At 45.0% G+C, this 25,940-nt stretch overlaps 1 protein-coding gene across 2 annotated transcripts in view; it reads left to right on the top strand.

The window, feature by feature from the left end:
* The window catches only part of ABTB3 (ankyrin repeat and BTB domain containing 3), a 307,966-nt gene that overhangs the window by 195,536 nt on the left and 86,490 nt on the right, over positions 1 to 25,940 (top strand). For both annotated transcript variants that reach the window (XM_060112558.1, XM_060112557.1), the window contains exon 3: positions 5,642 to 5,846. In XM_060112558.1, the coding sequence (XP_059968541.1) occupies positions 5,642 to 5,846 (205 nt within the window). The remainder of the gene's footprint in view (positions 1 to 5,641; positions 5,847 to 25,940) is intronic.

Genomic DNA, 25,940 nt, shown 5'->3' with positions numbered 1-25,940 from the left:
ATATGAAGGTTCCTTTTAAAATGAATTTATTGTGTGAAAGAATGAGCCAATTTAAAGAAAAATATTAAGTAAATAAACTGTACCTGCTGCACACAGATATGTGAGAATTCATGATGCTGATTCTCAAATGGCTGACATTTGGAAAACCTGGTTATAAGCGGGTTCTCAAGTAGGTTCCTAGAACCAAACTCCAGACACCCAAACTCAGTGCAGCTAGTGACAAGTGGATTTGTTGTTTTGGGTTCATGAAGCTGACAGGTGAAGCAGCAGATAGCACATACATAGAGTGGGATTTGAAATAGAGCTTGTGATTCCAAAATCCCCGTGCCAATTCCATCTCCTATGGCCAGCCCTCATCAGAGACATCCTTTCGGCCTCTGATCCAGAGGCTCAGCTGATAACAATGATGATGATGATAATGATGTGATGATGATGGTAGTGATAATGATGAAGATAGAAATGATGGTGATGATGATGAAGATGATAATGAAAGTGATGATGATGGTGGTCATGATGATGGACAAGATGGTGATGGTGAAGATGATGATGGTGGTGATGATGATGATGTGATGATACAAAGTAAAAGAAATAGTGCTGAATACTTATTATATACACTTAGCATGTGCCAGACCCTATTCCAGGTGCTTTAAGTGATTTGTGATTGCTTCATTTCATATTATGAGTTAGGCACTATTATTATCTCCATTTTTCAAATGAAGAAACCAATGCTGGGTACTTTATACCATGTTATCAATTTAATCCACACAACAAATTCACAAAGGTCATAATCATCCCCGTATACAAAGAGGTTAACTCACCCAAGATCATGCAGCTGGCAGTGGCAGGTTGGAGACTCAGACTCAGACAGTCTGACTCCAGAGAGCTTGTCCCTAACCACTACACTACACTGCTCCTCCAAGAACAGGACAATGAATGAGTCATATCTCTGCCTGTGAAGCTTAGTAGGGGAAGTAGATGTGTGGGCACTTAAAACACATCTGAATTAAACAAGTAACATGTTCGACTTTATTAGCAGGTGTTGTGTATACACAGGGGAATGGGAAGTTGATTCTTATCTGTGGCATCCTGGAGGGCTCCAGGGAAGAAGTGGCATTTGATCACAGCCTTGAAGGTTGTCAGTAGTTGAGAGGATGAAGCGGGGGGGGCACTCTAAGATGAGAAAACAACAAGAGCAAAAGCAAAAGCAGGGAACCTGTAAGTGCAGGGTGAGCTGAACGATGCTCTGAGGAGATGGTTAGCCCAATCAAGGCCAAAGCCTTCCCAGGGTCTTGGGGAACTTGAGGGGTGATGCACTGCCCCCAAACATGGATCCTCTTCTCATCTCCACTCCATTTTGATTTTCTTATTTTGAGCTTTTTTATGAGTGCTTTCAAGAAAGACAGAGGGGGACTCTCCTGGTGGTCCAGTGGTTAAGACTTCACCTTCCAATGCAGGGGGTGCAGGTTCAATCCCTGGTTGGGGAGCTAAAATCCCATATGCCTCCTGGCCAAAAAACTAAAACATAAAACAGAAGCAGTATTGTAACAGATTAAGTGTACCCCAACCTGACCCTAGATGGAAGGTATAAGAAATTTAACCACCACCTCGGTAAGCTTATTATTCTGATAATACCAAATAACACATGCCATAATTCAAAATTCAGAAATGACAGAAAAGTTGGAAGGGAATGTCACCCACAATCCCACTAGGCAGAGAAATCCTTGGTCAACATTTTGCTTTTTTTTTTCTCCTGGTATTTACTCAGAGCATATTTTTTAATAACATAATCCTGATCACACTCTATGCAGTTTTGAATTTCACTTTTTTCCCCACTTACCATTTTAACACAAAGCTTTTCATCATTTATTGCCACTCTATGTAAACATTTTTAGTAACTAAGTTTTATCACATACCAGAGTTTATTTAACCATGCTCTGATTTTCAAACATTTGTTTCTTTGTCAAATTTTGGACCCTGTAAATAAGGTTTGGGTGAAAATCCTTGTGCATGAAGATTTTGCTGCATTTTGGATTCTAACATTGGGACAGCGTCCCAGAAATGGAATTACTGAATCAAGGGAAAGGAGCATACATTAACACCTTGGCTACATAATGCCAAATGGCCCCATCATAGACTTGGAGCTGGCCACAGATGCAGCAGGATGTCTCTGAAAGAAGGACTCAGGTCAGTGTAGGGTGAAGAGCACAGACATTAGAGTTAGACAGACCTGGGTTGGAATTTTATCTCTGCCTTGTGACCTTGAGCCTCAGTTTCCTTATCTGTAAAACAGGATTTCTCAACCTGGGCATTATTGACGTTTGGGCTAAATTCTTTCTTGTGGGGACTGATCTGTGCATTGTAGGATGTTTAAGAACATTTCTTCCTGCTACCCATTAGATGCAGTAACAGCCCCCCAGACATGACACCAGAAAGATATTGCCAAACATCCCCTGGGAGGCAAAATCACCCTGGTTGCAGATCACTGCTCTAAAGCTAAAATAATATAAACATACCCTATAGAGCCTTGTGAGGATTAGAAACAATGCACATGAAGTGCTTTTTCACAGTGCCTGGTATAGGGTAGGCGCTCAATGAATGGCAGCTGGGACTGTTGCTCATGTAGAGCCATGTTTCTCCACATTTTCCATCTGCAGGTCCCCTGGGCATCTTCCCTGCCCACCTGCCACTAAAAGAGAATTTCCTTCTCTGATTCTTTTTTGAGGTTCTTGCATATATTTTCCTGCTGTGGCAAATGGAGAGAAGGAGGGTCAGACTCTAGGTTAGGCTTGATAAGAGGCAGAGGGGTGTAGCGAAGCAAACCTTCCCCCCACCCCGCCCCACTGCTATCTGTTTAACTCCTGCATCACTGTTCAGATATTAAGCTTAGTGGATTGTACTCTGGTTAGGTCATCTTGATGAGGCCTTAGGACTCTGGCAACATAGAAGTTTCCTTTCCTCTGACAACTCCTATCAGAAATAGTGGTCACTTGGAATCTTGCCTCAAGAAGGATTTTTTTTTTTTTTTTTTTTTGCGGTACACGGGCCTCTCACTGTTGTGGCCTCTCCCGTTGTGGAGCACAGGCTCTGGACGCACAGGCCCAGCGGCCATGGCTCACAGGCCCAGCCGCTCCGCGGCATGTGGGATCTTCCCGGACCGGGGCACGAATCCGTGTCCCCTGCATCGGCAGGAGGACTCTCAACCACTGCGCCACCAGGGAAGCCCAAGAAGGATTTTTAAGGCTGCATCTACACTTAGTGGATAAAGGCTCTGCGATTGACTAAGCATGTCTGCCATGGGCATGGAAGAGAAAGGGGAATATTTGCCATTTCCACCCTCAGGTGAAACCTCATCTCCATAGTCTCACTCCCACAGAGGGGGTGAATGGTCCTCTTGTCAATCTTCTTTTGAGGAAGTGGCCCTTTTCCTCAGATAGGAAATGGGAACCTAGAAGGCAGGCCCTGGGCCTTCAGAGGAGAAACTCCTGCCTCTCACTGAGCCTCACTTTCTTGGGTTTGGATTTTAGGTAAAAAGTGTTATGTTAAAAAGTACAGCTGGGGCTTCCCTGGTGGCACAGTGGTTGAGAGTCCTCCTGCCTTTGCAGGGGACACGGGTTCGTGCCCCGGTCCGGGAAGATCCCACATGCTGCGGAGTGGCTGGGCCCACGAGCCATGGCCGCTGGGCCTGTGCGTCCAGAGCCTGTGCTCCGCTACGGGAGAGGCCACAACAGTGAGAGGCCTGCGTACCTCAAAAAAAGAAAAAAAAAAAAAGTACAGCTGGATGGCAGAGAACTGGTGGGCTCTGCAGGCTTGGTTTCAGCTGAGCAATGAAGGATTGGGAATGGGGGCTTTAAACTCCAGTAAGAGTTGATGTTTCAGTCATGAGTCTGAAGGCAGAATTCCTTCCTCTTCAAGGTCCTCTATCTTTTCTCCTAAGCCTTCCTTCAACTGACTGGATGAGACCCACCCACATTATGGAGGGTAATCTGCTTTACTGAAAATCTGCTGATTTAAATGTTGATCCCATGTAAAAAATAGCTTCACAGCAATATCTAGTCTAGTGTTTGACCAGCCAACTGGGCACCGTAGCCTAGCCCAGTTGCCACATAAAATTCACCATCACAGATATCTTAGAGGAGTGTCTCCCCAAGTGTGCAACACCTCCCACTGTGCATGAGATGATTTCCAGTGGGACAGGGGGAGTGCCTTAAATAACATTGGTCATGGGAGTGACTCTTTTAAATTCTATTTTAATTCTAATTGCTTTCAGAAGAAAGGCCCCACTTGATATGAGCCCCTAACAATGTTCTCACTCATTATTTATAACAGTAGAAAGCAGGACCAGAATTCAGCTATAAATTAATTATGCTGTTTCCTTTTCATCAAGTTAACTTTCACAATGACCTTCTGTTTATGGCAGGTGATACTGATTTTCCGTTTATGGCAGTGACATAATGTTTCCTTTTTAGATATATGTATTTTAAAAAACAAAAGGAGTCCATTGAAGATTAAGTACATAATGGTACGGGTGGTGTTTGGATATAGCTACATTCACGAAGCCTGCTTACAAGCAATCCAAGTTTGAGAAACACCATCTTAGCCAAGAAAAGTCGGGGCTTCAGGCCCAGCCAGCATCCCACAGGAGGATCTTCCCTCCATGGCCAATCTGGGAGCATGCAGCTTTGGTTTGATTAAGGAGAAGGCTGGTTTCCTTCTGAGAAAGTGTAAGAAAGACCAGAGTGTTCTCAGGGTTTGCCAGTGCTGAGAAAAGTAAAACATGCCCCTCAAGGAGCACCGTTAAGTGTATGGATTCTGGAGCCAGACTGCCAGGGTCAAATCCTCCCTCTGCTACTCATAGCTGTGCACCCCTGAGAAGTTGTTTAACCTCTTTGAGCCTCTGTTTCCTCATCTGTAAAATGGGTTTATAAAAGTACCTACTTTATAGGGTATTGTGAGAATCAAATGAATTAGTGCTATCGCATAATAAGTGTCATTTAGGACTGAGTGGCTGTTGTTGGGAACGACTGACAAAGAAAAAGAATATTGTGACACAGTGCTCTAAATGCTGTACCCAAGAAAGTACAGTGTGATATGAGACCCAGGGGAGTGCGGGAGATTCCAGGATGGCTTCCTGGAGAAGTTAATATATAAGCCGATACCTGGATAATCAGTAGGAGTTAGCCTGGAAAAGAGGAGAGAGAGAATGTTCTGGATAGAGGGAATAATGTGTGCCCAGGCTTAAAGGCAAGTGACAGTTCTTGTGACTGCAAAGAAAGCAGTGCTGGTTACAGAAGAGGATGTGACAGAGGGTGTGTCCCAAGGTGAGGGAGGCTGGAAGCAGACACATACAAAGGGCTTTCTGTGCCTTGTTAGAAACAATGGGTCCCAGAAGGGCAGGATTGGAGTTATCTTAGCAGCCCTCTGTGCTTGAAACAGCACCCCAGACCTGGTAAGCCCTTGACAGTCGTGTGGTGAATGAACAAATGCTTTCCTCTCTGCTTGATGTGTGGCCTGGAGGTCTCATGGGACCACTCCCATTGAATGAGGGAATCTCAGGATGGAAATCTCTGCCGAGATATCCAGGCACATCTTCTCTGCAAGTCTTGGCTGTCTGAAGGATCTGAAATGTTACTTCTGTCCACAGGTGACCTGGTGTCCCGAGCAATGCATCACCTGCAGCCCCTCAACGCCAAGCACCATGGCAATGGCACCCCCCTGCACCACAAGCAGGGGGCTCTCTACTGGGAGCCGGAGGCCCTATACACCCTTTGCTATTTCATGCACTGCCCACAGATGGAATGGGAAAATCCCAACGTGGAGCCCTCCAAAGTCAACCTCCAGGTGGAAAGGTAAGACTTATGTTGGCTTTGGATGGCCAAAGAGAGGGGCTCCCTTCTGGCCAACACCGCCTTATGGTGAGTAGGTATTGCCTCCAGGGTGGTACAGGAGTGGGAGAGGAGAGGGATGCTGGGGGTCAGAACTGCCCAGTTTCCAGAAACTCACTGGAGGCATCTAGATGACCTTGAGGGGTTATTAGAGACCTGGGTGGAATCTTTGAAATGGGTTTGCATAGGGCTGGCCCAGTTTGGGATAAAAGTGGCCTGGGTCAGAAGAGAGGGTCTGCAAATCTGGAGGGATGAGGCCTCTGCAGTGCAAGGGGGCTTCCTTGTGAAGGCAGCTTAGGGGGATACCAGCTCCTTGGGTGGGAGATGTTTTATCTTCATCTCATCCGTCTGCCCTGGGGATTCCAGGGGGAAACCACAACACTTGCTCAGCCAGAAGTGGGCCTCTCATGTGGGCAGGAGACAGCATAGAAGTTCCCATGAAGCAGAATCCTTATGGCAGAGAAGGAAGGGAGGGCCCCCTGGAAGAGGAAGCTCCCTCTGACCTGGCTTCTGCTGCTCCCCAGTGCCATCCGTCCACTTCCCCATGCCTCAGCCTCCGCATCTGTAAATGAGTAGCTGCACTCAGCGCTTTCCAGGTTGCCTTCTACCTGGAAAATCCCAAGATTTTCTGAGGATGGTTTCACCCTCTCAGAGGCAAGGCATCCAAACCACCATCAGGAAAGGAGGCTGCCTGGAGGTGTCCCCTCTTCCCCTGGGAACAGGTCCACAGAGATGTGGACCTGTTCCTAAGGGAACATCTCCCCCCAGCATCTCACAAATCAGGCCCCTTCTCCTGTGTACACAGGTTTGTTCACTCTAACTACTGCAGTAGTGATGCTGTTTATCGAGTGGTTAAAGAACAGGCTCTGTGATCCAGACTTCTGGGTTCAAATCCAGGCTCTTCCAATTAAAAGCCAGGGTGTCTTGGTAAAGTGCCTTTAACCTCCCTGTGCCTCAGTTTCTTCATCTACAAAATAGAGGTCCTAAGAATAAATCCTTCATAAGGCTGTTTGAAGATTGAATGCATTGAACAGTGCCCAGCACGTAGTAAATGCTCAAAAAATGTTCCCTTTTATTATTGCTGTTGGAGATCTTATCCGTAAATAGCTGAACAACTCCCAGTTTGGGCTCAATGCACTTTTCTCTGTTAAATGGTTCCAAGTGGTTTTGAAATGCTCACTGGATGCTCTGTTTCTGCCAGGATGGATCGGGCTTAATTGGGCTCCTAAACCATGTCTCTTGGCTTTTCAGTTTAGAGTAGAGAATGGAGGATGAGTGAGACAAAAGTTGACTCTTTTTTTTTTTAAATCCCAAGTTAGCATCAATATTTCAATCCAGTCTAGAATTAACTTAATCAGAGGATTACTCATGTCTCCTGCCATCCAGACCAAATCAGTGGGTGCCGTGTACATATTTTCATGTGCCAAATATGCCCAAAGTGGAGAGGTGGCAATGTGCCTCTGGTCCCTGGGCAGAAAACAACCTCAGTCAGACACACCAAGACGTTGCTTTCTATGAGTGTGAATCGTGATGGCTGGGAGGATGGAAACTATTGGCCTTGGCCTTTGGGGTACCTAGTTCTTCAGGCCCCATCCCTACCCCAGCAGCCTGTAGAATAGGGCAATTTCTCTGACTCACCTACCCTGCCACTCTTCAATTCCTGCCTCTATGCAGATGACACCCCCTCCATCTCCAGACAGACATCACCACCTCTGAGCTCCAGAACCTGATCCAGCTCAGCCTTCCAGTTTCCACTGTCAAGTCTCACACTCTCAGGCTGGTTCTTCTCAGGGCACCTTATTCTCTTCTGCCCAACACAGCAAATGTGTGTGTGTGTGTGTTTATTGCCTGTGAGCTTCGTAAGGGCACAGAACACATCTGTTTTGGTTGTCACGCCATACCTAATGCCAAGCTCAACATCTGGTGTATATCACAAAGTCAGTAAATATTTGTAGGATGAAAGAAGGGGCCAAATCCATTGATCCAACTGCCTATGGAACATTTCCATCAGGAGTGCCCACAACCACCTCAAAACTAAAGCCAACATCTTTCCCCCCAAACCGACTATTCCTCCTTTCCCCGCCACCCCAGTCTCTAAGAATGGCATCACCATCAACCTGGTCACCTCGGTCAGAAAATGGGACTCACCCCACACTCCTTCCTCTCCTTCCCTCCTTCCTACAGCCAGCTGGTCAGCAGGTCTCACTGATGCTACGTCTGTGCCGTCTCCCGTTCCTCTAATCCTTCCTCCCCAGATTGCTACCTCACTGCATGGTTCAGTCCCTCGTTCCCTCTTACTGCTATTACTGCATTTGATTTCTAAATGGTCTCCCTGGACGGGAGGCTTAATATTCTCTGACCAGCTCCATCCTCATGGCCACCAGACTGAAACTTCTAAAATATACATCTCATCGTGTGATATACCCCCCGCCCCCAGCTCAACACAGTTGCATGGCTCCCGTTATATTTTCTGTTATGTAGCTTCCATCTTCCCTTCTGGAATCTATTTCAGGATTCAGAGTGTAGTTGAAGTGGCTGTAAGTCTAGGGAGACCATCTGAGGATTCCAGACTTTCTGGGACAAGTTTTAAAGAGGCATGAGCTGCAAGGGGGAGCCGAGTAAAGAGAACATGTCCTAGAATATGTCAGAGTCAATTATCTCGGTCTTTCCATTCCTCCTTGGCTGAATTTTCAGGGGACCACACAAAACAGAAAGAACTTGTCATTTTTTGAGTTCTGTTCACTTTGGTCCTCTGGAAGAGTATGGATTTGGGAGTCAGATCAACCTTTGGGTTTGGATCCCGGCTCTGCTTCTTCTAGTTCTGGGACCTTGAATGAGTCATTTCACCCCTATTGAAACTCTTCTCCTCAACTGTGAAATGGGAACAAAACCAGCCTCTTGGGACTGGTGTAAGCAATGAATTAGATACTGTAGCTAAGACATCCAGTGCCATGCCTGGCACAAGGGGAGCTCCCCTCACCCCCACCAAAAAGGAGCTGATACTGTATATCTTATTTTTATTTTTATTTTTTGGCTCTAAAATGTTATTATCGTTGTCCCTAAAGAAGCCTGTGTATGATTCCTTCCAGACGAAAAGCTGTTTCTTCCCGTTCCATGATAGGCTAGGCATTGATATTTATTAGCGTCTGAAAATACACAGGGAAGGGCTTCAGAGGCGAGAGGACTCTGTTTCCAGCCAAGTGTTTACAGCAGCTTCATACCAAAACTTACAAACAAGACGTTTCCAGTGGGAGATAAGATTCTGATTTGGAGCTGTTTTTATTTTCTCTTTTTCTGTCTTCCTTTCCCCCCCCCCCCCCGAAATCAAACAACATTCCCTTGACTCTATCTCTGTTCTGGCAAAGTCAAGTAAGGCCATGGTGTTTATATGGTTTTCCATAGACTCTTCAAGAACAGGAGCTGAATATTATGTGCTTTTTGTCCACGCCGAGCAGAAGGCCTGGAACATATTTGTTGACTGAAATACGGATTGTTTTGTGCCTCAAACCATCTCTGCTTGTCAGAAGAGCCTTTCTTGGCTGGAGTACTTGGAACTAGGCCTCCGTATACCATTTGACTCTTTCATGTGGGCATAGCTTTCCAGTTGCTACGTTGGTTTTGGATAGCTTCATTTTTCATTGTGGGGTTTTGAAGAAGCTCAGTACCAGTATAAAATTTCTGTAGTTTAAGTTGTTCCAGAACTTTGGCTACTATTTTTTGAGCTTCTGAAATCTTTCAGTCCCTCAGATACTTTATTTAGGAAAAAAAAAAAAAAAACTCAGATAAATTTTGTATGATTATGATTAGGCTATATTTATTTTCCAAATAGTAATGATAAATGTAAACACCTCAGTTTTGAGGATAGGGGTCATGTGAAGCTACTACTATTTTTTAATAGAATCATCTTAAATCTATGACAAAATTTCCCTGCCCCAAATCATTACTGGAAATACTAGTGATTCCTAGATGTGTTTGGCCATGAATGATTTCAGTAATTTGTCACCATAAAATTAAAAGGAGTAGGATAAATAAGAGTGTTTTGTTGCCTGGAGTAACTGGTAATACCCGAGAGGAACAGAGATCAGCTTCAGCTAGAAGACTAGACAGTTAGGTAGTTTTACTCTCCCCAAGTCTCATGGGAAACAAACCAGAATTTACATCTAGGCAGTGGCAGCTTTCGCCCCTTTTGTAAGCAGAGCTGTGTAAACAGATGTGGCAGACATCTGTTTCCCTGTGTCTACCAGGGAAATCTCAACCACAAACATGAGTATCCAATCACCAATCACCAACTATTTGAGGAAAACGAATGGAAGAAACAGAACAGTCTTAACAAATGGAAGAATTTACACTTGAGGAAATAGAGTTAATAAAGCAAACATACCAGATATTAGGAGTTAATGGTACCCAAATACATCTTCTAAGAAACCCTCCCAAAAGATCACCCCAGCACATCAATATGTGACAGGTGATATCCAAATTTTAACATACTCCAACAGACATACCCAGGGTTATGCAAAATTTCCAGCCTTCTAATTATAACCCTTCCCCATTCTTTCCCATCAAGGAATGTATATCAGAACACAAGTGAGCAGAGGTATCCTTGATACAAACAGAACTACTAGTAGGAATGCTTAGTTGCAAGAGTTGAACCTGCTTAGCAGAAAGAAAACCTCTGGGAGGCCCAGTGTAGGCAGAGGGTTAACAGATCCCTTCCACTCCTGCATGAGAATCTGATGTTGGGTTAATTTTCTAGCTCTGTTCCCCTGGAAACATGATAAGAATTACAATATCAACTGTGTTACTAAGCAATATTGCTTATGGTCAGAATGACCCTAGGTTGGTACATTAGATCTGGCCTTGTAGTACTATAGATACTTGGTATAAATACCAAGTATCTATAGTACTTGGTATAGTACTTCCAGAGCTTTGGGCTTCCTTGAATTCGCTGATCCCTATAACTGGCAATGTCCCTTGCAGGGACCTTGAAAGCTACTTCTGTGGAGTTGTTACAAGAGATATTGGGGAAAGCAGAGTAGTTCTCACAACCACCCAACTGGATCTTATCTCCTTGCACCTGAGTGTCACCGGGGCAGAAGATAGCTCTGAGATGGCTGGGTGAATCGTTATAAAGACTCCCAGTAAAAGGAACGTCTGATGTTGTCATGCAGGACAAGTGTGGCCTATGATGGTCCCATGAGTCTAAATGTTTAGTAGAGCTTAAGAAGACTTCTGGAGGGCATTGAAGCTGGAGAAGCAGGCTTTGAGCCCACACAACCTGGAGCAGTGCCCAAGTTGCACCCCAGGATTACTCAGAGCCCTAGACACTGGACTTTTTACCACTGAGGCTGAACTTTGGCCACTCCCAGCAGGACCTCTGTCACCATTACCCCTGAAAGCTGAATGACTCTGCTACCACTCTTGTCACGTTCCATCTATGTCACACCACTTGCTTCTAAATCAGTGGAGCCTGGGTCACATCCCTGCACCCTAGTAGCAGGGGTGTCTGGAAAGGTGAATTTCTACCTTGTTGAACTATGGAATAATAATATGGGAAATTCTCCAAACAGTAAGGTCATCTGTGGTTCCAAGCACCCAAGAAAGGTGACAAAGGTTCACTACACTCTTCTACTTTACTTTTTTAAAAAATAAATAACACACAAGTGAATCATTTGCACAGTTCAGTACTTCTGACCATTATTAGCCACACAGCTCACAACTGATTGGCTTACACACCACAGTGAATACTCCCCAACATAAAGACTGCTTGGGCTGACACCCTAGGAACCTCAACAGCAAGAAGGAGACAGGAGGACTGTTTTTTTCCTGACATCTTAAGCAGCAGTGCAGAACGCCTTTCCCCAGAGGTCGAATGCTACTTTCTCACCTTCTTGAGGGCAGTGATCACATCTTGCACAAAAGTCCCCTAAAATGTCCACCCAGTGCTAGTGGGTCCTGGAGAAATTCATAGTCAATGGATGAATAGGGACAACCCAGAGTGGGAGAACCATATATTAGACCTGTTTTCTGCAGGGCTACTCGTGGGCTCGCCTGGAATTCCAACCATTATATAAATGGTTCTAATGAAAAACAAAATGCATGTTGAATTCTAAATAATTAACTTAAGAAACAAAGTTTTAAAACATGATCTATTTGTGACATGAGCGTTGCTGCAATTTATTTCATCTGGCCAGGGTAAAAGCAACTCTAATCCCAGTATTTTTCAAACTGTAGGTTACAGCCCATTAATGGGCCATTAAACCAATGCAGTGCAGAGATTGGCAAACAATACCCCACAGGCCAAGCCTGGCCTACTGTCTGTTTTTATAAAGCTTTATTGGAACACAGCCATAACCACTTGTTTACATATTATTTTTGGCTGCTTTTGCACTTGTGGTTAGTTGTGACAGAGACCAAATGGCCCACAAGGTTGAAAATACTATTTAGCCCTTTCCCCTGATGCTGTGGGTTATAACCTGCATTTTTAAAAAATTAAATAGAATTGAATTTAAAAAAATCAAAGTAGCTTGCATTGAGGGAAGGTAACTATGCTTCTTGAAAGTTTGTTGGTTTTTTTTTTTTTTTTTTTGGTTACATTAACTTAACTGGAGTTGATTAACTTCCCAAGGTCATGCAGCTAAAGTTGCAAAACTAGTGTCTGAACTCCTGGCATCAGGCCCTGCTCTGTGCTTGTCTTTGCTAGTCTGTCTTGCTGTCCATGGACTATGGTTTTAAAGAAATAATATTTGAAAGCCTCATCCCTAATCTCTAGAATCTTTATGAATGTTTACAGGATATAAAACTAATATACTTATTAAATAAAATATAAGTACACAAAAACTTTAAAGAAGAAACTTTGAGTCACCCATAGTCTCTGCATCCAGGAATAAGCACTGAGACCATATGGGGTATTTCCTTCCAATCTTAGTTTTCTGTCTATATTCAAAAGGTGTGTGGTTGTTTCACAAAATAAGGACCGTTCCATCATTGGATACGGAATTTAAAGTCAAGAGAAAAGCTGAGAACAGGCATGTCAAACATGCTTCATTCCTGTCCAAGATGATAAAACTGAGGCCTAGAGGGATGAGTGGACTTTTCTGGAGTCATAAGCATATTTTCAGTGGATTTGCAAGGCAGTGCCACAGTGCCTTGCACATGCTTTGCCCTCTTCTTGGACCACTGCCTCCCCTCCGCTCCATCATCTCACTACCCCCGTCAGTTCATCCTTCAAGACTCATTTTAGGTATCACCTCCTCCAAAAACCCTTTCCTACAACCTCAGGATGCACTGAGTGTCCAGGGCCTAGCTCGGTGGATAGCATATAGTAAGTGCTTATATAATGCTTGCAGAACTGAACAGAGCTGGGTCTGAAACCTATATGTTCTGGCTTTCGGTCCAAAGAGCCATGTTGCCAGTGTCAACTCAGACAGCCCTTAGATTGCCACTGGCTCTACTGATCACATGCTTCAGGCCTCAGTTTTCTTAGCTGTACACAAAAAATCATTCCTACTTCATGGAGCTGTTTCGATGACTAATGAACTAATTTATGTAAGTGCCACACACAATCACTGACACTTAGCAGGTGATCCATCAACGGCAAGGATTATTATTTACTTCCTTAAACCAGGTTGACCTCCTCTTAGATATTATAAGAGATTTTGATCATCACTTAGTATGTGGCAGGTCCTGCTCTATACTTCATGTGTATTAACTAATTCAATCATCACAGTACCCCTTGAGGCAGGAGCTAGCCTCACCTCTCCCCATTTCACAGATGAGGGAACTGAGGTGCAGTGAGGTTAAGTAAGTTGCACACTTGGGTAGGTCTGGGAGTATCAGAAACATCAAATGAATGCTGCATGGCTATAGGGAAGGAAGCTCTCTGCTAAGGGAACAGAATGCATACCATGGAGGGCAGGAAGGTGAGAAAACAGAAAGCGAGACCTTGTTCTGAAGAGGTGTTGGGTAGAGCAACAAATTAGACAGGAAAGAAGGTTGAGAGACCCACCAAGGAGTCAGGACTTTCTCCTATAAGCAGTGAGGAGCTGGAAAGGATTCTGAGAAGGGAGGTGAAGAGACCAGAACTGCGTCTGATTCCTTGTAAGTCCTCCCTTGATGGAGGCATAAAGATGCCTGAAGGAAGGTAATGAACATTTGATGTACCTACTATGTGTCATGTGCTATGTGAGCTACTTTACTTTCAGAATTTAATCCTTACACTCAACTTTGTGAGGTAGAAATGCCTTCATCTACAGATGAAATGATTAAGTCTAGTTGCTACTAATAGGAAAATGCTATTTGGAAGCTACTTAGGTAAAGCTAAGGACCTTCACAGCACATTAATTATATCTTTGGATATTTTTTATTCTGGAGCCAGAGTTTATATCTTGGTTCTAACACTTACTAGCTCTGTGACCTTGAACAAGTTACTTAACCACTCTGAGCCTCAGTTTTCTTATCTGTAAAATGGGAGCTATCATAGAATCTGCTTCAGAGGGCTGTTGTGAAGCTATTATGTGTTAATATATAGAAAGCACTTAAAATCCGGCATGCATTAATCTCTTTATAGATAATGGCCATTATTATTCTCACTGTCATGGTGCTTATAACCTAGATGTATACTATAGCAGGCCTTCTCAAATTTTAACGTACATTTGAATCCCCTGGGACCTTATTAAAATGCAGATTCTATTCATTAGGTCTGGGGTGGGGCCTGAAATGCTTCATTTCTAATAAGCTCCCAGGTGGTGCTGATGCTGCTGGTCCATGGAGCATCACGTGAATAACAAGACACTGTGTTGTCATTCATTTCCCCAACTCCCATTTTCAGTTACATAAGGGCAAGAAATAAGCCTTTTGTTGATTTTTGTCTGTCTGATAGAGCTTAGCACATAATAGGTGACTAAGAAATATTTCTCAGGTTCTGGGGGCTGGATTGAGCCTTGCAGGGCCTCTACTCTTACCTCATGAGATGCTGGATCCCTCTGCAATTTGCCGAAATGAATGGATTTCAGAAGTCAAATGTGGCCAGCCTGTGGAACTCTCAGGCTTTGGAGCAGCAGCCAAGGGAAAGTGCTGAGCATCCAAATATAATGATCATCTTCCACTTAACGAGGTGGCCAGCTCCTCTCAAGAGGCTTGGGAATAGTAAATTAGCCACAGGTGCGCAGGAGAAAGGTGAGGCAGGATTTGACAGGTGTCCTCCCCAGGACAGGCAGCAGGGCAAATCCTAAACCACACCAGCTAAAGGGCTGTTAAACACGTCCAGCCCTCAGGGCTGGTCAAACTGTTTACACGCAGTTGCCCAGGAGTTTTTTCCCAGCCAAAGGAGGTGCAGTTGCTCTTGACCACAGGTAATAAGCTGGGGGCTCAAGTTCAAAAACAGCCCCCTCTCCCAACATGGGGGGTTAGTCTGATCAAATGCATGTGCTTCACTTGTTCATTTTATCCCAGTTAACTGGCTGCCACAGCAGTCTGGTCTGGTCTGACACCAGCTTCTCTTTATTTAAGGGAAAAAGAAGGAAAACCTTACCTTTATGATACAAAGACTAAGGAAGTAGTAGTGCTGCACTATCCAGTATAGTAACCACTAGCCATGCAAAGCTGTTTAAATTTAAATGAATTTAAATTGAATAAAACTAGAGCTTCAGTTCCTTAGTATCACTTGCCTCTTTTCAAATACTCAATAGCTAGATGTGGCTGGTGGTTCCTGCATTGGATTCTGCAGAGATAGAACATTTCCAACATCACAGAAACTTCTATTGGACGTCGCTGAACTAGAGACTCAGTGCACATAGTGTCCCCATTGCAGGAAAAAGAGCCCATGATAATCCCACTCCTGAAGCAATAAGGGAGGAAGTGTAGGGACCAGGGACCAGCTCCCCTACTGAGGCATTTTGCGTGTTTCCGTGTTTTGATCACCTTAGAGCTGAGTTTTTCAAAGCGGCCATCATCATCATCACAACCAAATTTTACCAAGTACTTACGACATGCTAGCCTCTCTTCTAAGTGCATTAGTCATTGGGTCCTCACGAGAATCCTGCAAATGTAGTAGCATATCTTACACTATCGCAATCTCTTATCTTTTCCTGAGTAACTTCAGGCTCAGAGAGGTTGTGTAGCTTGCCCAGGTCACACAGCTGATCGGGGCAGAACTGAGATGCAAAGGTAGGAAGCTTGAGCCCAGAGTTTACTCTGTCAACGGGGTGCCGTGCCACGGGGATGGGAAGGATGTCGGATGTGAGGGGGAGGGCATAGGATTGCCTGCAAAGGTTAAAAGTCTGAAAATATCCCAACAGGAACATTCTTGTTTTAATATGCTTCCTCCACCTCTACCCTTTTCCTTCTAAGATTTTCCCTGGCTTAGGCTTTAATAAATATCACTAAGTGGAATAATGGTAATCAAATCATTTCATCTGATTAAACAACAGTTAAAAACCTTTGAGAAACATGTTAACCTCCTGAAACAAATTGCTGGATATGTATATATAGACCCTGCCTCTTAAATCTTTACCTCAGTGCTACTTGAGCTTTTCATTTCTTATTATACTTTTCAAACTTGTTAATTACTTGTTTTATTTACTACTAGACTTTTTATTCAGTTGTTCATTCTTCATTCATTCATTGAACACGCATTGAGTGCCTGCCCTAAGCATAGGAAAAGGAAGAGCTGGTCTTTATCAGAGTCTTACGTGTGCCAGGCACCATTATAAGCACTTTACATGAATTAACTCACTTATCCCTCGTGATAACTCCAGGAGAGAGGAATTGTTATTGTCGTCCCCAGTTTATAGATGTGGAAAGTGAGGCAGAGAGGATATACAACTCGCCCAAGTTCACAGGGCTCAGAAGTGGCCCCGTGCTGGGGAGGCGGGGCCCAGGGACCTCTCAGGACTCCTGCCTGAGCAGCTCATTTATCATCAAAGATAGAAAGTGCCAAGGTTCAGAAGGGAGGTGCAGATAAACTGCCGAGGGCCTCAGGGATGATGGGTTTTGAGTCAGGCTTTGAAAGATGGATAAGATCAGGCATTCTAAGGGGAAGAAGCAGCTGGCAAAGGCTCCAGGGCAGGAAATTGCAAGGTACCTGGGGGGAAGCATGTGCCATAGACCAGCTGAGTTGGACCAGAGGCCAGACTGACCTTCAGCTGGTTTGCAAAAGTGCAGATGGTTAGCCAGTTGTTAAAATGCTAAAATACTTCTCTATGAGTTGGTAAAACGCTGCTACCCCAAATGTCCCCTCCACCACCCTCATCCCCCGCCTCATGTCCTGCAGCTGCTCCATAAGAGGTCCTGTCTGCAGCAAGACCATAGCAGTTAGGTGGTACCTGGGCCTTCCCCATAGTCAAGTATTTAAAAAATCCTTGCTGAGTTGAAAGTCTATGGGAGAAATATACATCCTGCAGGCGTTGATGGGCCTCTGTTCCTTCCACAGTGGGGTTAGGGTGAAGGTTTGAACAAAGGAAGAAGCATAAGCAAAGTACAAATGCCTGCTCATCCTTCAGGACTCAACTGCATCCTCACCTGTGCTGTGAAACTTTGTGCCCCGCACCCCCAGTCCCCATGAAGCCCTCTGCGAATAATTATAACCACTCTTGAGTGTTAATGTGAGCCAGACCCTCTGATGAGCTTTTCTAGATTATCCCCCTGAAATGTCCCAGTCACCCTCTGAGATACTGTAACTCTTGACTATTTTACAGATGAGGAAAGTGAGGCTTAGAGAAGTCCAAGGATTGGACCAAGGTCACATAGCTAAGCTAGTAAGTGGCTGGGCTGGAGGCTGAGCCCAAGCACTGTGATTCCAGAACCTGTGTCTTCTTGACCCCCTACCGTGTGGCGCCAGTCATCACTTTGGCTTCCAAATGGCACTCATTTGCTTCCAAATGTCTGTCTTCGCTGCCAGACTTTGAGCTCCTCTCCAGCAGGGACTGGACTTTGATCATCTCTTGCTCTCTCTGGCAGCCAGCCAGGCCTGGCACAGAGTGGATGGAGATATAAAGATCAATCTGAGTGCATGGCAGCAGGAGGATGTAGCAGGGGATGATGTAGGGACCAGTTAGAAGGTTCCTACAAAAGTCCCAAGAGAGATGACAAGTGCATGGCTTGGCGGAGTGCCAACCTCTCTGTCCCCCAGGCGAGACATGTCACCAGTGGCCTCCTCCTTTTGCTGAATGGCCTGGAAGAAAGCTACGTTAGCCTTCCTGGATTTTTGATTCTTTCTCATTTGCCTAGAACCAGCAGCCCTTTGCTTGCCCTGTGTCTGGGGCCTCGGGCACCATATGTGAATGTTCTGAACGTGCAGGAAAGTTCTTTTTGAAGAATATTAAAAGGGAGAAAATTAGCCCTTGAAGCTGCCTAGTGTAAACTGAGGGCTGGCCCAGGATGGCAAAGGCCAACAAGAGCCAGAGTGCGTGGGACCAGAAAGGCCTGCAGAGAGAGGGAGAAAGAGAGAGAGAGAGGAAGAGCATCTTCTGAGCTCAGCCCACTTTCAAAGCATCTGCTCCTGTGCCAAGTTTTCACTCTTTTTCATCCTTTCAGAAATAGTGATATTGACAGCTGCCAGCACATAGCTGGGTTTCACATGTTATGGTTTCCCAGGCAGTAAATCTGGTCATTTGCCCTGAGCATCAGAACATCTGAGTTGCTCTTTCATTCTTCAAAGTCTGACTTCCCAAACGAAGCCTATACATGTCTCTGTGTATCCTAGACTACAGTTTTTCTAGGTGTCTTGATTTAATCACATTCTCCCCTCCATCTATTTTGCTCTCCTCATGGACTGCATATGTTTACAACTACAATACAGCTGCTATAAATACAAATTTTTATATGATCGTATCTTTTTACTGAAAAGCTATATATACTCCTTTTTTTAAATTTTGGAAAATACAGAAAGGTGTAAGAAAGAAAATTAAAATTATCTACAATTCTACTACCCAGAGGTAGCCAAAGTGATTATTTAGTCTATTTTCTTATCTCTTTTTTTTTCAAGACAAATTAGGCTTTTTAAAGTAATTGTACTGTGTATATATAATTTTATATTTTTTTAATTTCACTTACTAGTACGCTATAAGCATTATCCTGGCACTACTGCAGAACATTCATAAGCATCATTTTTAATGACTGCAAAATATTCCATCTTGTGAAGGCATCATAATTTGCCTAACGGTTCCCAGGTTGCCGGGCATTTGGGTTGTTTCCAATGTGTGAATTGCTGTTCTTTTTAAACTGCCCATAGTGGCATGACTAAAACACCAGTGTTGAGGGAACGGATATTAAAAGAGTAGTCTGTCTGGAGCAGAACAACTGAGGGGTTAATTTATGAGGCCTCTGATAGCCCGGGTGAGGGAGAAATTGCAGAAGCAGCAGAACACCAGGATGTGGACTTCCCCAGCCCCATCCCGTGCCACTTCTTTTTCCAGGAAGAAATGCCTTGTGGGAAACATCAGGAGTGGCCCCACCCAGCCTGTAAGGTTTCCAGCCACAGTCATTATCAAATCTCCTTGAGTGAGGGCTTCACGGTTTCCGGGGATCTTCCACCCTTGCAATCTCCCTGGATTCCGGAAGTGGGAAGACCAGCCACAGTTGCTTTTCACAACTTAAGAGACTGAAAGAAAAGTCTAGAAAAGTCGTGAGATTTGCCCAAAGCCATGCAGTGGAGTGGTCAAATTGAAACCAGAGGGCTGCTCTAGGGATCCCTGGAAATCCCCACCCTCCTTCCCGCATTGCTTCTAGAATGGAGAAGAGCATTCCAGCATTATCAGAAAGCAAGTTTTGAGTCTGACCATGTACAGAGTTCATTGCACATGTACTTGGCCGTGTCTATAGATATGGAAGTTTCCACGATTCCAGGAACTGTTTGTTGGTTGGTTGGTCGGTCATGTTTGTAATTCTGGATTTAAAGTTTTTGCTCTGTTTTTAGGTTTTCCCCACAGATAAGAAACATTCCCTGGGAAGGCTTCCTCAGTTCTTTCAAATTGGTGTGAGGAGTTCAGTCAAGATTCAGTAGGTCAGGTTCAGGCCTGCCCAGGAATTTAGGCAGAACATGCTGGCAAAAGAAGGTGCCTATTTTCCCAGGCTTTGTTCTCACTGAAAAGTTCAAACTCCAAGGCTGGAGCTAGCCCTTTTGGCAGTCCTTTGTCACACTGCTCTCTACGAATTCCTTACACAGAATCCCACCCATCACATGGCCATTCTCCAATCCGTTATGGCAGCAGGGTGTGGAAAGAACATTTTTATGAAGAAAAAAGGAAACCAGGAAAGTATTGTCAAAGTCAAGGACCAACCTGTTGAAAACACTAACACAGACTGCAGATTCCACTGCCTCCAAAATCCATCCCCGGAGGCACTGTCCTTCTTTGACCCCAGGGCACTTTACAAGAGCATCCCACAAGCATCCCACACTTCTCATGGTCAGCCTTGAATCATGGTTATCTGCCCTTCTTTCTTTGATGGCCACTTTACACTCCAATCCACCAATCAGAAGTCATGGTCTTGGGCTTCCCTGGTGGCGCAGTGGTTGAGAGTCTGCCTGCCAATGCAGGGCATATGGGTTTGTGCCCCGGACCGGGAGGATCCCACATGCCGTGGATAGGCTAGGCCCGTGAGCCATGGCCACTGAGCCTGCGCATCCGGAGCCTGTGCTCCGCAACGGGAGAGGCCACAACAGTGAGAAGCCCGCGTACCGCAAAAAAAAAAAAAAAAAAAGAAGTCATGGTCTAACAAGTATACAAGGATAATTAAGGGCAAACAGACATTGCAATTGGGGCCGTCCTGGGAAACTGGGGATGTGTGGCTTGAACTCTCTTGCTAGGTTGAACATCAGGGTCCAGGTTTTAAATTCTTGCGTCTTCCACAAAACTCAGCATGGACCCTTGCTCCAAGGAGATAGTCAATAAATAGGGAACAAGTTAAATGATTGGCCTGCTCCATGAATGGCCCTCCCTGTTCATGCCTTTATCAGCCCCCAGGTTCATTGGCCACCATGCCTCCCATCCTCTTATCCCTTCAGCTACTCCAGTCCCCACAGAGTCCCCTGAGCTTGCTCTGCATTTCCTCATCTGATTTCCTCTGCCTGGATTCTTCTTCCGAGCCCTCCTAGCTCTCCCCCTTCCAGCTCTCCCCGTTCCAGGCTCAGGATGGCATTTTACAACATGCTCTTACCCCCTTCAGCTCCAGCTGATTTTGATTCATTCTCCTGTAAGACTTTGTACATTTCTTTATCAAAAGACTCTTCAGATAAGCTTCTTTTCTCATGTTTTTCACATTAGACCATGAGTTTGTTGAGGGCTAGAATCTTTGCAGTATCACCAAGTATAGAAGCTGGTATATAGTAGGTGCTCATTTTATTCATTCATCTATTCGACATATATTTATAGCACATCTATTCTATGCCAGGCAAAATACCTGTCTTCATGGAGCTTACTTTTTACTAGGGGTGCAGATGAGGAACAAATGCATAAATAATAAAATATCAGGCACTGGTAACTGATATAAAGAAAAACAAAACTGGGTACTTGAACCAGGTACAGGTGATGAGAGGTGTTATTTTAGCGAGGATGGTCATTTTTCTCTAAGGAAATAGAATTTGAGCAGAGAAATAAAGGAATTGAGGCAGTAAGCTATGTGGATATCTGACCGAAGATCCTGCCAGGAAAAGAGAGCAGTAAGTGAAAGGCCCCGGGACGGGAACATTCTTGGAACATGCAAGGAACAGCAAGGAGTCCAGTGAGGCTGGAAGAGAATGAGTGAGCATGGTGGGAGATGAAGTCCAAGGTGGGCAGGGTTAGATCTTGCAGAATGTTTTGAGCATATGGAAGAGTTTGGTTTCTAGTCCACGTTTTTGAGAAGCTCAGTAAATGTTTGTTAATCTGAATTATTTGAGTCAGGTTGAATTGAACGGACCTGAATTGGGTTTTGCTGAACTGAACAGAATTGGGTCTCATCTTGGTATATAGACTGCATACAATTTTTGAAGCGTGCAAAATCCCAAATCTGCCCTTATTACCTACAAATGGTAAAGCACTATGAATAGTCCCATTTAGCAGTTTTAAAACCTGTTAGTGTGTGAGTTCACCTGTTCTGGAACTGGCACAGCCTTGTAGATTGTTCCAAAAGTCTGTGGCCAGTGACACTTTTGCCAGCCCCTCCTACATGCACTAGTTTCAGTGTGGTGGCAGATTGGGCACAGGGAACATCTCAGCTCAAGAGGAATGTGGTCCTAATCCCTGCTCATCATTTATGTTTCATTTCTGACTTTCGCAGAGTCTGAAGTCTTTGATGATCACTGGGATTTATTTGGGGCACTTGGCCAAGGTCTTGAACCTAACTTTTTTTTTTTTTTTTTGGCGGTACGCGGGGCTCTCACTGTTGTGGCCTCTTCCGCTGCAGAGCACAGGCTCCGGACGCGCAGGCTCAGCGGCCACGGCTCACGGGCCCAGCCGCTCCGCGGCACGCGGGATCCTCCTGGACCGGGGCATGAACCTGTGTCCCCTGCATCGGCAGGCGGACTCCCAACCACTGCGCCACCAGGGAAGCCCCTGAACCTAACTTTTAACAGAGTTTTTACCCAAGCCTGGTTCTCACTGAATTTTTTTACAATTTTTTTTTTTTTTTTTTGCGGTATGCGGGCCTCTCACTGTCGTGGCTTCTCCCGTTGCGGAGCACAGGCTCCGGACGTGCAGGCTCAGCAGCCATGGCTCACGGGCCCAGACGCTCCGCGGCATGCGGGATCCTCCCAGACCGGGCCACGAACCCACGTCCCCCGCATTGGCAGGTGGACTCTCAACCACTGCGCCACCAGGGAAGCCCCTGAATTTTTTTTTAATAGATCTTTATTGGAGTATAATTGCTTCACAATACTGTGTTAGTATTGTGAACAACAAAGTGAATCAGCCATATGCATACATATGTCCCCATATCCCCTCCCTCTTGAGCCTCCCTCCCATCCTCCCTCTCCCACCCGATAGGTCATCGCAAAGCACATCGAGCCGATCTCCCTGTGCTGTGCTGCTGCTTCCCACCAACCATTTTACATCCGGTCGTGTATATATGTCAGTGCTACTCTCACTTCACCCCAGCTTTGTCCTCCCACCCCATGTCCTCAAGTCCATTCTCTGAATCTACCTCTTTATTCCTGCCCTGCAAGTAGGTTTATCAGTACCCTTTTTTTTTAGATTCCATATATATGCGTTAGCATACGGTATTTGTTTTTCTCTTTCTGACTTACTTCACTCTGTATGACAGACTCTAGGTCCATCCACCTCACTACAAATAACTCAATTTTGTTTCTTTTTATGGCTGAGTAATATTCCATTGTATATATGTGCCACATTGAATTTTAATTATGTGGATTCCTACCCTTAACACAACTGAAAATAAACTACATTTAACTATTTTTATCATTTTACTTAGTCTTTATCAAAGCATCCCAGTTACCTGTCACCCACAGTAAAGTGAGAAACCCACCAGAATTTAAGCTAAGCAAATTCACAGGATTCAATTGTACATTCATTGGTTCATTTAACAAACACTCATTCATTCATTCACTCAAAGAACGTTGGTTGAGGACCTATGATGTACCAGGCACCACACTAAGTGCTGAGGATAAAGCAGAGCACAGGATAAGTCCCTGCTCTCATGAAGCTGATAGGCTAGTGGAAGACACAGAACAAACCAGGAAGGGACTTCCCTGCTGGTCCAGTGGTTAGGGCTCCACGCTCTCACTGCTGAGGGTGTGGGTTCAATCCCTGGTCGGGGAACTCAGATCCCACAAGCGGCCAAAAAACAAACAAGCAAACTAACAAACAAAACAGAACAAACCAGGACACTAACATAAAATGTCATCCTGAGTGGCAAGGGCTACAATATGCAAGTTTGGGGTATATAAAGATGAATAGTTCACGCCCCCATGGTTAGCTGGGATGGTAGTAAAGACATAAATGATAATGATAAAATGATATAAATGGTATTATGGAATTATGTACAAAATGCTTATCAAGTTAGAAGGAAACAAAGAACTAACTATATTGTGGGTTATGGGGGTGGAGGGCTCTTGGGGAATAGTTCCCAGAGGAGGTGATATTTGATTGGTGTCTTAAAGATGAGTAGGACTTAACTCGATGGACAGGATAGAAAGAGAGAGGGAACAACAGCAGGAGCAGTGCAGGGAGACGTGAGCAGACACCTGTGTTCAAGAAATGGCTGGCCGTTTGGTGTGGCTGGAGCACACTGGTGCTGGACAGGCATGGAAGGGGCACGGGAGAGTGAAGATGTGGGTTGAGGCCAGTTAACATATGCGCAGGCTGAGGAATTTATACTTTTATCAGATGACCACATTTACATGTTAACACATTCATCATGGCAGCAATGTGAAAAGATTGAAGAGAAAATCCAGAACCCGGAAATTATTACGACAATAATGCAATGGTCCAATCCTAGGAAGAGTCTTGTATCAATGACCAATCAGTTAAATGTGGAGTGTTAGACTCTTAGGGTGGGGAGGGACTCCAAAAAGTCATCTAGTCTCACTGCCCATTCGATGTTTAAATCCCCTTCCTAAGGTCCTCCCCAAGGGACTGCCCAACCCAGGCACCAGCCCTTGAGGCTTTCTTCCCATCCCAGCTCTAGAGAGCTGAAACTTCTCTGAGGTCTTACTTAAGTGAGCCGAGATCTGCTCCCTGGAGCTACCACTACCACTCCTTCTTTTGCTCCTCGGGGCTTCCAGAACCAACCAGTCCAATTTCTAACCCAGATGCAATTTTTCACCATTCAAAAACAGTTTTAATTTACTGAGCACCTTCTGTGTGCCGGGCAAGCCTGCAGGGTGTGTATTTCCCCATTTCCCAATTGGACCCTGGGGCTCATTGGCCATGTGACTTGCTGAAATTTGGTCACTGACCCAGGTAAGTGACAGCACCAGGATCAAAACTCACAGCTGTCTGACACCTGCACCCTTAGAAAAAGCTATCAGTTTAACTTGACAAATATCTTTTAACACCTATTCCTTTGAATCCCCTGTCCTGGGTATCACAGAAGGGGAAAACTTAAGGTGAATAAGCATGGTTAATGAAGTCCAGCACTCCCCACTCTAATGATTTGGACAGTGGAGTCAATACCCAAGCATTGTGATAATGTTTGCTTGGCTTTGGCCTGCCATCTGGCTATTCCAGAAGAAAAGTGGCTCATGTTTGGCCCATTTCATGGGCCTGGTTCCTGCTGGTAGCACTGAGGCAAGCCCAGTGCAGGCACTGTGTCTGGGAAAGAAGATCTCTATCCCGGGAGGACGCAGGACGGGGGATGTACCTAGAAAGGTGGAAGGCATGAGACCGATGTTTATAATCACATTTGGGTAAAGCAAAGCTTCAACTTGGAGGTGTCCCAGTGATAGGCGAAGAGGAATACAGCAAGACGGAGAGACTGGAAATCTGGAAGCAGAATGAGAACAGGTGTGAGGAACTGATAGGAAAACCCAGGAGAACCCAGCCTATGTGCTGAGCATGTGTACAGGAGCTCCCCCTAGGCACTTTGTAGCATACAAGATGAGGTTCTGGTTAGCAGAACTACCTTCCTCTTTGTGTTTTTCTTCATCTGATGTTTAAGTAGGTAGCAACTTAGACTAGATGTGTTAGATGCCTGGTGTACATGAAGACGCCTGAATGTAAACCTTTCATATAACTGTAGTTCTGTACCTGTTACCTCATCTTCTCAGTGGCCCTGTAAAGAAGGACCAATGGACATTATCCTCAGTCTTTAGGTGAGAGAGGAATCTAAGGGTTAGGTGGCATCTTTGCCTTATCCACTTACCATGCACCCAGCTTCCATTCAGAACCAGCACCTGCACCCCAGACAAATATGAACACATACACACACCCACCCGTACCCCCCCCTCACCCCACCCCCCAACCTCTTTGCCAGCCCATCCCTCCATCTCAGAGAAGTGCTACTCCTGACTTGGCCAGGCCTCCCCTCCCCGGCCTGGACTCATCCCTGGTTAGGATTTGCTTTGGTTACTCTCCCTCACCTGGGGCTGGCCCCAGAACGTGACCCCTTCACTCCATGATTGGGCGA

The sequence above is a fragment of the Mesoplodon densirostris genome, chromosome 11, assembly GCF_025265405.1.
Source record: "Mesoplodon densirostris isolate mMesDen1 chromosome 11, mMesDen1 primary haplotype, whole genome shotgun sequence".
NCBI classification, from domain to species: domain Eukaryota; kingdom Metazoa; phylum Chordata; class Mammalia; order Artiodactyla; family Ziphiidae; genus Mesoplodon; species Mesoplodon densirostris.
Note: the sequence above shows the minus strand (reverse complement) of the source record. Positions and strands in the feature narration are given on the sequence as shown.